Genomic DNA, 13,340 nt, shown 5'->3' with positions numbered 1-13,340 from the left:
ATATTTGATGTGTGGTAATAAAGAAAGGTTGCTGTCAAAAATCAGACCAAGAAATTTGACTTGTTTAGAAACTTTAATCTTATGGTTGTTTATAAAAAGAGAAGGCTGAAGAACTTGATGTTTTTGCCTGTGGAAATGAATACATTCTGTTTTAGCCAGGGAAAATTTGAACCCGTTCTCTTGAACCCATTTTTGAATTTTGGAAATACACAGCTGAAGCTGCCGTTCAACCCGAGCTAGTGTTTTTCCCTTGGCAGAAATTTGAAAATCATCAACAAAAAGAGATTTGTCGATGCCAGACTGGACGTGTTTGACGATGTTATTGATTTTAATGTTAAAAAGTAAGGGTGATAAAATACTCCCTTGAGGAACTCCCATCTCCTGTTCAAAAGAATCGGAGAAAGTAGCATCTACTCGGACTTTAAACTCCCTTTCGGCAAGAAAATTTGAAATAAAAATGGGAAGATTCCCATCAAACCCTAAGGTTTTAAGATCTGATAAAATACCATGCTTCCATGTTGTGTCATACGCCTTTTCCAAATCGAACAAGACGGACACAACTTGCTCTCCGCTTACCAGAGCGTTACGAACAAACGATTCAAAACGAATCAAATGATCTGTTGTACTTTCATGTTTTCGGAAACCGCACTGGACTATGTCCAAAGCGTCGATCCTTTCCAAGTGCCACAGTAACCGCTCATGCACCAGTCTCTCCATCGTCTTACAAAGACAGCTGGTTAAAGCAATCGGCCGATAATTATTTGGATCCGAATGATCCTTTCCGGGTTTCGGGATGGGAATAATTATGGCCTTTCGCCAGTCAGGAGGAAAAGTTCCAGTAGTGCATGTTACGCATTATAGTAACATTGGATTTTATTTCCATGGGTGACACCCTTAAGTCATTTCCTTGCGAGACGGAACGCCGTAAAGAGAAATGACGTCAAAAGCGTGACGTCAAAAAGGAAGAATGACACAGAGGAAAACACGAGGTTGGAAATGGTTATGATAGATCTCTACGCCTACACCGTATGAAAGATTATTAGATTTGCAAATTCATACGATGATTTCTATCAATAAAGACTTGAGATATTTGTCTTTTGTATTTCGCGTTAAAAGATGTATGGAAGAGTTGTTTTATTGAATTGTTTTGAGACACGTGCGAAGGCCTATATTCGTAGCGTAGAGTTTTACTTTGAGTCCATTCACCAAGATCAGTTGATTCTCGTTCCATTTTGGAGAACAATTCAAGCTTTTTTTTTCGGGAGTTATATTTCATCACAAACCTGAATTATGCAGGTAAGAAACTGCTAAAGTAGGAAAAAGGGAAGTAATAATATCGTTCTTCATTTCAGAAGTAGAGCGGCACATTTTCATCCCTACGTTCATCTGTTTTGTGTGTTTCAAAGGCGAAGCAGTTGGACGAAATCCAAAATTCCATTGTTTGTAAGTAACGGTCAGAATGATTAGATAGACGTTAGGCTCATAAAGCTGATGATAACATGTTGTTTTCACTTTGATCGACAGGTTTAGATGCTGTTTAGATGCTGGTTAGACGCTCGTGTAGATGCAAGCTGGAGATGAATCGGACGCCAACTGAGAGAGAGATGGAACCGTGTTAAAGAACTGATATCACCGTCACCCCATCGCCGAGATATCCAGGGCATCATCATCGTCATTCACTTCATCGTCGAAGACATCAAGAGCATCCTCAACATCGTTCGTCACATCATCAAGGACATCATCATCACCGTTGAACTCATCGTCAAGACATTAAACTTTAAAGACATCATCTTCATCACCGACGCCGTGTATAAACACTCCGAGAGCTTACAGTCGCTCATTTCGGCAAGATCAAACCTCTCACACCTGATACTTGACCTGTAGTGCCGAGTACGTCGATGCATGAAGATGAGTAACCAAAATTAAAGCCGTTTTTCACTCATTGTAGTTGTGTTCGTCCAGTTGCTTCCAGTGTTTATTCTTTCTGTCGATACTTTTGAGTCTGTCTATCGTTCAATTAAGTTAAAAGGAACCACGCATATCACTAACTATAAAAGCGAACAGCCGCCAAATAATCATACCCTAGACAACATTAACAAAATTCGAGATTCAATCTTGAAAGAGCCGGACACGTGAAAATCCTCCCATCGGATTGTGACATATTGGTTGCCTCGTCCGGGATAGGCTATTTCGTTTAGATACATGTGAAGAAATTGTCTTGTGTGGTTTGTGTGTATTCATTGATCATTCATTAGTTAAGTAATTAGTATATGTTTATTCGTGTATTTATTTAAAGGAAAACTATAGTGTAGTATGGGTAAAAACTCACTGTAGATCACATCCTTAATGAAGGTAAACTAAATAACACAACCTTACTGAAGGTAAAAACAAAATGTAACTCTCGAAGAAAAACAAAACAAAACTGGAAAGTGAAAGTTAGATCACTTTCATCTACCTGTAGATCTAGTTCTAGCAGGTAGGATTAGTTGGCAACATTCTGTTGGGGAACGGCTCAAATTCCTTTCTAAGTAGAACCAACGAAACAAAAAGGAAGTCGAAATGGAGATATTTCGCAAAAACATTTTGAACTAGTTTATTTACGTTCACGCACATGGGAAAAGTCATTTGACTATTTGTGGTGACAGATTCAATGGACAGAGTCTGAGTATCTAGCTAATAAACTATTCATAATATTGAAGATCGCGGATACTTTCTTAGTGTTGAAATTAGCTACTTCAATTAGTTCTAAGAAATTTTCTAGATAGAAACCGTGGGATCTTTATATACGTTGGATTACGTATGGTGATAGACTAGAGTGATAATACTGGGAGTCGAGCCGCAGTTGTATTGACCACTCTAGGTCACAGAACGAATGGTTACGAGTTGACAGTCACATTGTTCAATTACAGTTTGTAATAACTGATTTTTTCCATAAATGCGAAGTAGGTTCGAGATAGTCTGTGATGAGATAAACTCCATGCACAGTACCCGATATAGAAACTTCGCACGTCCTCAAATTTGGAGTGAAGGCGTGTGGTGAGACTGACGTAGAAAGCCAGACAGGTAAGATGGATACTTCAGTGGATGCAGCCCTGGAAGCGACGAGGATTTTGATGGATAAAGGGAAGTTACTTGGTTTGGAGGGATCTGAGTTGCGTGATTTTGTTCTGGAATGTGAGCGTGAGAATGGTGAACGTGCGGAGCGTGCACGTGAACGTGCTGAACGTGCGGAAATTGCCGATGCTGAACGTAAACGCGCCGACGCTGAACGTGAACGTGAACGTGCCGACGCTGAACGTGAACGTGAACGTGCCGACCGTGTTGAACGTGAAAGAGAAGAACGCGAGCAACAAACTCGACTCGAGGAGTTGAGGATTCAGGTCGAATTAGCTCGCGCAACAAACTCACGCGATCGCGGAGGCGATGAAGAAGAAGGAAATCAGAACAATAACAATCACAGAAATCATAGACCTCGCGATACCGATAACTACCAACCGAAGTTACCATTCCTCGAAGACAAAGACGATGTAGAAGCGTTCCTTCTGCAATTTGAACGTCATGCTGAAGCATCACACTGGGACCCTAACACTTGGTCTGTACGTTTGTCCGCACTGCTAAAAGGTAAAGCACGCACTGCTTACACCAAGATGAAAGTCGCTGATGCACGCGACTACGCATTGCTCCGAAAGACTTTGCTGGAAAGATTTCAGATTACCGCGGAAACATACAGACAAAGATTCAGAAACACACGGAAAGAAAACGCTGACTCGTACAAAGAGTTCATTACTCAGATTTCTTTGTTCCTCGATCGCTGGGTTGAAATGTCCAATATCGGAGAAAGTTTCGATGATTTCAAAGACCTCATACTGACGGAACAAGTGTATGAAAGCATGCCTACTGAACTCGTCACGTACGTGAAGGATAGAAAACCAAACAGCATTGATGACGTGATCGACACCGTAACTCTCTACGAAGAAAACCGACCCAAAGAAAGCCGTAGACATGGGAAGAAACCTGAAGAGAGAGGACACAAGGCAACACACGGGACGAATTCCACAAACAAGGACAAGGACGAAGGAAATAAAAGCAGAACCAGCGTCAAATGTTTCAGATGTGGAAAATTGGGCCATTTCAAGAAGGATTGTCGCCAGCCTCCGAAAGATGAATCAGCCAGTGCCGCATTTCAAGACGAGAATGACGTCGAGGGGAATGCGACACATGATCAACTGTGCGACAAATGTGTTCACAAGAAATTCACCAAACTGTCCCAAATCGTAGTTGAAGGCCAGGTAGTCACTGCTTTCCGCGACACCGGAAGCACCTCTACGATTGTTGATTCCAAACTAGTACCAGCTAGCAAGATTACTACGCGCACAAAAGAAACGTCTTTGGCGAAGAAATCAGTGAAAGAGAAACTATCGGTCGCACACGTTTACATGGACACGCCGTACTTCGTGGGAGAAACCGAAGTTAGCGTCATGGAGAATCCTGTCCATCCTGTGTTGATTGGAAACTCGATGGGTGTAGGATCGGAGAAAATCGAGACACCTGTATATCCAGTCCGTGAGACCGTAATCCCTGAAACCACTGCAACAGCCGTTACCCGAGGACAAGAAAAACGTGAAGAGGAGGGGAATGCGTCAATTCCCAGTTTTCCTATGGAAGGAAAGATCTTCACCGTTGCTGATCTAAAGAGAGAACAGCAAGACGACAAAAGCCTTGAGAAATTACATGTGTTGGCACGAACGAATGTAACTCGAGGGCGAGTTCAGTTCATCTATGACAAGGACGTGTTATATCGCCAATACAGTGACAAGCAAGGAAAGGACCACCGACAAGTAGTAGTACCTCACAAGATGCGGGCAAAGGTATTGTCCACCGGACACGATACGGCGATGTCGGGCCATCTCGGACAGAAGAAATCAAGAGAACGGATTTGGCAAGATTTTTTTTGGCCGGGGATCGTGGGTGACATCAAACGCTACTGCAGTTCTTGTGACGTGTGCCAACGTACTATGCCAAAAGGACGGACGAGGAAGGTACCTCTGGGAAAGATGCCTCTGATTGAAACTCCGTTCAAGCGTGTAGCCGTTGACATAGTAGGACCAATCAAACCCATGTCTGAGACAAAGAAGCAGTATATCCTAGTGATGGTGGATTTCGCGACCAGATATCCTGAAGCTGTTGCTCTCAAAGACATAAAGGCAGAAACCGTGGCTGACGCGCTATGGACATTCTGGACAAGATTGGGACTTCCAGAAGAAGTATTGACCGACAACGGAGCGCAGTTCACCAGCGAGTTGATGACTCAAGTCAACCAACTGCTCGCAATCAAGGGATTGACAACTTCACCTTGGCATCCTCAATGCAATGGTGTTGTAGAACGTTTCAATGGAACTTTGAAAGCGATGCTCAAGAAGATGACTTTTGAACAACCGACCAAGTGGGACCAGTACTTGCCAGCACTACTGTTCGCATACCGAGAAGTTCCCCAAGATTCGCTTGGATTTTCTCCTTTCGAACTTCTGTATGGGCGGACAGTGCGTGGACCAATGCAAGTATTGCGTCAACTGTGGACGGAAGAAGAAAGCAACGACGAGATACGCACGACAGCTGAACATGTTATTGATCTGCGAAATCGCATTGAAGAAACGTGCAAGATCGCCCGCGACCATCTCACCAAGTCAGCAATACGACAAGCTCACTTCTACGACAAGAAGACGAAGAAGAGAGAACTCATTGTCGGCACCAGAGTTTTGCTTCTACTGCCAACGAAACACAACAAGCTAGAACTTGCATGGAAGGGACCATACGTGATCGAGGAGCAGATCAACTCATTTGATTACAAGATCAAAGTGGGTCGACAAACTCGTGTCTATCACATCAACCTTTTGCGAGAGTACCATGAACGAGAAATGATCGCTGAACCAGAGAAACTTCCAGAAGAAGTGGTGGAACAGAGCGCGATAGTCGTCGAAGATCTGGAAGAACAAGATGACGAAAGATTCGCCAACATGGGACCTGATCTCAGCATACTCATTCCGTCTACAAAACGTACCGAGAATGAGAAAGATGTACATGTAGATGACACATTGACGGCAAGACAACAACGTGAAGTCAGAGACGCATGTACAGAATTCAGCGCATCGTTGACTGATGTACCACAAGCTACGACTCTAGAAATCTGCAACATCAAGATGACTGATGATCGACCTGTGTACGTGAAACCACGACCCATACCTCATGCGTTAGTGGACGTGGTGGAACGTGAAGTGAAGGAGATGTTGGATTTGAAGGTTATCGAACCAGCCACTTCACCCTACAACGCTCCGATAGTGATCGTGAAGAAAGCACAGGGTAAAGCAGTACGTTTCTGCAATGATTTCAGAGAAGCAAATAAAGTCATCAAGAACAACGCTGAACCACTGACAGACAAGACCAAAAAGCAAGAACCGGAAAAGGTCAAGTGGACTCCTGCCTGTCAGGTGGCGTTCGACACACTGAAAGCCAAGCTAGCTGAACAACCGATCATCCAGATGCCAGACCATACACTCCCATACATCCTCAGAACTGATGCTTCAGACAAAGGAATGGGAGCTGTTCTACTTCAAGACAAGGGAGAAGGTCTACAGCCGATCGCGTATGCCAGCAAGAAGCTGTCAGAGACAGAACAGAAATATGCCACCGTAGAGAAAGAATGCTTAGCGACCGTCTGGGGAATCCAGAAATTTGAGCGTTATCTCTACGGAAGACATTTCATACTGGAGACGGACCATCAACCTCTTCAGTATCTACAGCGGATGAAACCAACCAATGCCAGACTGATGCGCTGGGCACTGCAACTTCAACCGTACGTCTTCACCGTGAAGATCATTCCCGGCAAAGACAACATTGGAGCAGACTACCTCAGCCGTGCTACCATGAACTGAGGGAGACCATGGCAATGGTCGTCACAACTCAGAGATACTACCTGATTGTGAAGGGAATTCTGATCATAGATCCACGGAAACAATTAGTAGAATGTTATACACATATAGTATTAATGTAACTATTATGCATGTTCATAGATTATATAAAATCTTCCTTTCCAAGGGCGTGTGTTACGCATTATAGTAACATTGGATTTTATTTCCATGGGTGACACCCTTAAGTCATTTCCTTGCGAGACGGAACGCCGTAAAGAGAAATGACGTCAAAAGCGTGACGTCAAAAAGGAAGAATGACACAGAGGAAAACACGAGGTTGGAAATGGTTATGATAGATCTCTACGCCTACACCGTATGAAAGATTATTAGATTTGCAAATTCATACGATGATTTCTATCAATAAAGACTTGAGATATTTGTCTTTTGTATTTCGCGTTAAAAGATGTATGGAAGAGTTGTTTTATTGAATTGTTTTGAGACACGTGCGAAGGCCTATATTCGTAGCGTAGAGTTTTACTTTGAGTCCATTCACCAAGATCAGTTGATTCTCGTTCCATTTTGGAGAACAATTCAAGCTTTTTTTTTCGGGAGTTATATTTCATCACAAACCTGAATTATGCAGGTAAGAAACTGCTAAAGTAGGAAAAAGGGAAGTAATAATATCGTTCTTCATTTCAGAAGTAGAGCGGCACATTTTCATCCCTACGTTCATCTGTTTTGTGTGTTTCAAAGGCGAAGCAGTTGGACGAAATCCAAAATTCCATTGTTTGTAAGTAACGGTCAGAATGATTAGATAGACGTTAGGCTCATAAAGCTGATGATAACATGTTGTTTTCACTTTGATCGACAGGTTTAGATGCTGTTTAGATGCTGGTTAGACGCTCGTGTAGATGCAAGCTGGAGATGAATCGGACGCCAACTGAGAGAGAGATGGAACCGTGTTAAAGAACTGATATCACCGTCACCCCATCGCCGAGATATCCAGGGCATCATCATCGTCATTCACTTCATCGTCGAAGACATCAAGAGCATCCTCAACATCGTTCGTCACATCATCAAGGACATCATCATCACCGTTGAACTCATCGTCAAGACATTAAACTTTAAAGACATCATCTTCATCACCGACGCCGTGTATAAACACTCCGAGAGCTTACAGTCGCTCATTTCGGCAAGATCAAACCTCTCACACCTGATACTTGACCTGTAGTGCCGAGTACGTCGATGCATGAAGATGAGTAACCAAAATTAAAGCCGTTTTTCACTCATTGTAGTTGTGTTCGTCCAGTTGCTTCCAGTGTTTATTCTTTCTGTCGATACTTTTGAGTCTGTCTATCGTTCAATTAAGTTAAAAGGAACCACGCATATCACTAACTATAAAAGCGAACAGCCGCCAAATAATCATACCCTAGACAACATTAACAAAATTCGAGATTCAATCTTGAAAGAGCCGGACACGTGAAAATCCTCCCATCGGATTGTGACAGACCAGATATGATTAAGTGTGAGTTTAGATAGAGCGGACAGCGTCAGATAAACTCTATTTAAACGAGACAGATTAGCCGCGGGTGGAGGAGGAGGATGTTAGATACTTGAGGTAGGCCTAAAGGGATCAGTGTTGGCAGGTAGGGAAGAGAGGGTAGTAAAGCAGGATATCAACACTTAGGCCCGTAATTAGAAAGAGAGGGGAGAGAGGACTTGTGAAAGTCAAGGAGAATAGCCCAGCCGCAATGTCCATGTTGCCGGGGGGCTTGCACGTGTGATGCATCAGCGGGGGTCTATAAGAACGGGAGAGCAACACATTGTGGTCAGTCCTTACCAGCGCGGCGCAGCGGGCATATGCCAACTATTTCTTACTGCAATATGGACTTCGAATTTGGAGCGTGGGCAACAGATCTGCCTTTAACGGTGGTTAAAGTTCTCCAGGATGAGGAGTTGAACACCCTCAATGTGCTGAGAAATGCGACTGCCCAGGATTTGGAGGGCCTGGGTCTCAAGCGTGGCCACTACGTAGCGCTGAGAGTAGCAGTGGCGGCCCTGCAAAAGCGAAGCGGGGGAGGGCCACTATCCCAGCGGGTGACTGAGGAAAAAAGCGTGGAACCACTCCAGGGACTGTTAGGCGGCTTGTCACTGCAGCCAACAGGTGAGACCTCCTATCTTTCCATTCTGGATTTTGTGCCGGGGTCGATGGCGGCCGAGGAAGAGGTGACACTCGGGGGAGGTGTCATCCTAAAACTCAACCAGAGACCAAAACTTGACAAAGTCTCCCCCTGCCACTGGATTGTGGCAAACGCACGCATCATGGCGAAGTTGAGTGCTGAGAAGCCCGGGTTTGACTCGACCGCCTACCTCCGGTACACAGAGATGATAGGCGAGCTGGGGGCCAGATACTTGTGGCAGTCGGTGCTTCTGTACGACGACGAGTACAGAAGGCGCCAGTCGTCCAGCGGATTCAAGTGGGGAACCCCCAACCCCCACCTGTCCACGGTGATCCTGCGGGACCGGCTCCAGCATGGCGTCCAAGACAACAAGGGCGGCAAGGCTACGACGGCCAGCGGCGGTTCCGGGCGACCAGCGGGACCCAACGGGAAGGAAGTGTGCTTATTGTATACCAACAAAGGCGACTGTCCCTATGGGTCCCGCTGCAGATTCCTCCACGTCTGCGACACCTGCGGCATGGGCCACCCCGGCAAGGACCACAAAGTGACAGCTACCACCTCCCCAGCCTAGGACACAGCGCAACGAATTGCCGACAAAACGGTAGGCCCCACCTTCAACAGCCCGTTCCCTCAGCTAGATTCCAATAAGTGCGAATTTCTCGGAAATAGTGATTCCATTAATGCTAAATCTCAAATGTGGCACGAGGTGCTAGAAGGCGATCACGACAAAACCTTTTTATTAGATGGCATAAGAAACGGTTTCCGTGTAACAGAAGAGAGTAGGGCAGGCGTACTAGACGTAGAGCAAACAAACCATAGGTCATCGAACGAACACCATAAAGCTGTGGAAAAAGAGCTATTAGATCAGATAGAAAAAGGTTATTACATTGTAGCTAGTAGAAAACCAACTGTGGTAAGCGCTATCGCTGCGATTCCCAAGGATGATGGCAGCATCAGGTTGATCCATGACGCTAGCAAACCCACAGGTAGGGCAATGAACGACTATTCTATACCTGAGTCAGCTAAATTTCAAACCGTATCTGACGCGTGCGCCCTAGCGAAGACAGGGTATTGGTGTGCAAAAGTAGACTTGCAGTCCGCCTATCGGTCAGTATGCATCAGTCCGGACGATTATTGTATGACTGGGTTGAAATGGCATTTCACAGGTGAAAAGAAACCTACTTATCTCTTTGACAGTCGGCTGCCTTTTGGCAGCAACGTAGGGCCATCACACTTCCATCGCCTGTCGCAAGCTATTCGCAGATGCATGGCACGGAAAGGCATGTCAGGTGTGTTAGCGTATATTGATGATTTTCTTCTGGTAGCAGCTACCAGACAAGAGTGCAATGACATGTTACTGTCTTTAATTAGATTATTGAGGGAACTGGGTTTCAACATTAGCTGGAAGAAGGTGGTGGGGCCTACTCAACGTATCACGTTTCTCGGTGTCGACATCGACACGCGAAACAACACCCTGTCACTTGGAAGTGACAAGTTGCAGCAACTGCGGCAGCGACTCCTCCAGATCCGAGGAAAGAAGCGCGCGACAAAAACTCAGCTACAAAGCATAGCGGGGTCCCTTAATTGGGCCTGTCAGGCTGTCAGAGGAGGAAAATTCTTTCTGCGGCGGATACTGGACACGATTAAACCCCTTCAGCAGCAGCGACACAAAGCGAAACTATCTGGCGAATTTCATAAGGATGTACAATGGTGGCTTTCTTTTATGCATGTATTTAACGGCACAGTATATTATTTTCACAATGCAAAACAGCATGTTCATGTAGATGCATGTAATATTGCAGCGGGTGCCTTTTGGCAAGGTGACTGGCAGTACACCATCTTTGAAAAAGACATGCAGGCAGCAAAGGAGCTACATATTAACTATAAAGAAGTGTGCGCTGTGGTGCAAGCAGTGACACGATGGGCTCCGATGTGGTGCGGACAAGAAGTGATTATTCATACCGATAGTACTGTCGCAAAAGCTATCATTAATAAGGGCAGATCGACTAATAAGTATGTGAACAGTCTGCTCCGTAAAATGGCGTGGGAATGTGCAAAAGTGAACTGCAAAATCGCGGCGATACATGTGGCTGGTAGTGTAAACATCATGGCTGACACAATTTCCCGCCTCCATGAGCCCAGACGGCGCGAAGACTTAGTGCGTCTGTTGACATTCTGGCACCGGGGGAGACCCCCCGACATCAACCTGTGTGACCATATGTCTGACCAAGCCCTGTTGTTCCTTGTTTTTCAGACCAGCAGCCCCCATTAGGGGCGCAACTGACGGCAGAAGTGTTGGATTACAGAGCAAGTGCCTTTTCTGATAACACTAGGAAGACTTACCGCATCCACCTTACCTCGTATTTACGTTTCTGTGGGGAGATGGACATAATGCCAGTGCCTGTGAACGAGCAGACTGTTGCGCAATACGCAGCGTACCTAGCCCGAGGTTTGAAACCGTCCTCCATCAAGCAATACATCAACATTATTCGCATTCTTCATCTTGAAAGCGGCTTGCCGCACCCATTCAGGGACTCGTGGTACGTCCAGACAACACTTAAGGGCATCGAAAAATGCAAGGGGTGTGCCACTGATAAGCCAACCCCAATCACCCCTGAATTACTACACATAATAAAAAGCCAGCTGGACCTTGAGTGTAGGCAAGATATTGTGTTCTGGGCTGCGTGTTTGGTGCTTTTTTCGGAGTTCTCCGGAGATCGAACTTGTTTCAGGACAACGGGAACTTCGATCCTTGTAAGCAGCTCACAAGAGACCAGGTGGTTATTCTGGGTACGGGCATGTCAATAACGCTCCAATGGAGCAAAACGATTCAGCGTAAAGAGCGCTCTGTTGAAATTAAGCCCCCGGCAATGTCACTCCATCCCTTGTGTCCAGTGTCTGCCGTGACCGCTGTGTTACCTTTGTTGGGGCCGATGGACCCCAAGGCGCAGGTCTTCCCGATGAAAGGATCAGACTTTAATAAGAAACTGCGCTTGACTACCGCTGTTGCTGGGGGAAACTTCTCCAGCCACAGCTTTCGGCGGGGTGGTGCCGCGTGGGCGTTGAGTTGTGGTGTGCCGGGGGAAATTGTCAAGGTGATGGGGGATTGGAAAAGCAACGCGTACTTAGGCTACTTAGACCAGCTGCCACAAAAGATCATCTTACAGATCACATGTAGCCCAGGCAACTCCTTCATGTATAACATCACAACAATCCTAAACCTCCCACCTCTAACCTAGTATACTGTCTTTAGTTGGGCTGAATAACGAGTAGTACCTCTAATTTGGGACTTATCACTGCACAATGATATCTCTCATTGTCAGATGGTATTCTCTTGAATAAACTGCCCTCGTTATTTGCCCAAATCAATACATGACTTGGCTATGTGTGATGTATGTGCGCACGAGAGTGATTGCGTGTGTGTCAGGTGTATGTGAGTGTGTGCGCACGCAGGTGTGTGAGTATAACTGTAAGTAATAAGAGGGAGAGAAAGAGGAGTGTCATTTCTTTGGGATTATCGTGTGCTCTTGATTTGCGCCGGGGGCGGGGGGGGGGGGGGGGGGCGATAAGTGAGTAGTTTAAGTGTGAGTTTAGATAGAGCGGACAGCGTCAGATAAACTCTATTTAAACGAGACAGATTAGCCGCGGGTGGAGGAGGAGGATGTTAGATACTTGAGGTAGGCCTAAAGGGATCAGTGTTGGCAGGTAGGGAAGAGAGGGTAGTAAAGCAGGATATCAACACTTAGGCCCGTAATTAGAAAGAGAGGGGAGAGAGGACTTGTGAAAGTCAAGGAGAATAGCCCAGCCGCAATGTCCATGTTGCCGGGGGGCTTGCACGTGTGATGCATCAGCGGGGGTCTATAAGAACGGGAGAGCAACACATTGTGGTCAGTCCTTACCAGCGCGGCGCAGCGGGCATATGCCAACTATTTCTTACCCCCCCCATCCACCCCCGGCATCCACCGTTGTATTTTGTTAGCAATCCGTTGCATGATGTTTTTAATTTTGAGGCAAATGCATGCCTGTTTGTGCCTTCACTTGAAGTGAGGTTGTGCATGAAGCGACTCGAACCTTGTTATGTAATCATTATTCACGGTGTTAAATCTTTGAGTGAGGGCTCCTTGTGTTTGTTGTTAGTGTAACCAAATGTTTGTTGTTTTTTGTTGTGGACTTATGGGACTTATCACTGCACAATGATATCTCTCATTGTCAGATGGTATTCTCTTGAATAAACTGCCCTCGTTATTTGCCCAAA

General features: G+C 45.5%; 1 protein-coding gene and 2 long non-coding RNA genes across 3 annotated transcripts in view; 2 read left to right on the top strand and 1 right to left on the bottom strand.

The window, feature by feature from the left end:
* LOC138956479 (uncharacterized) overlaps window positions 1–13,340 on the bottom strand; it is a 71,587-nt gene that overhangs the window by 10,196 nt on the left and 48,051 nt on the right. The gene's annotated exons all lie outside the window — the stretch shown is intronic.
* Window positions 845–1,943, top strand: LOC138956483 (uncharacterized). Its single transcript, XR_011452676.1, has 2 exons — window positions 845–1,296; window positions 1,525–1,943. It is a non-coding gene; the product is annotated as an uncharacterized lncRNA (long non-coding RNA).
* On the top strand, window positions 2,412–8,195 carry LOC138956482 (uncharacterized). The gene is made up of 2 exons (XM_070327826.1): window positions 2,412–7,548; window positions 7,777–8,195. The coding sequence occupies exon 1, from the start codon at window positions 3,069–3,071 to the stop codon at window positions 6,927–6,929; it is 3,861 nt and encodes a 1,286-aa protein (XP_070183927.1). The 5' UTR covers window positions 2,412–3,068; the 3' UTR covers window positions 6,930–7,548; window positions 7,777–8,195.

The sequence above is a fragment of the Littorina saxatilis genome, unplaced genomic scaffold (genome assembly GCF_037325665.1).
Source record: "Littorina saxatilis isolate snail1 unplaced genomic scaffold, US_GU_Lsax_2.0 scaffold_481, whole genome shotgun sequence".
NCBI lineage: Eukaryota > Metazoa > Mollusca > Gastropoda > Littorinimorpha > Littorinidae > Littorina > Littorina saxatilis.
Note: the sequence above shows the minus strand (reverse complement) of the source record. Positions and strands in the feature narration are given on the sequence as shown.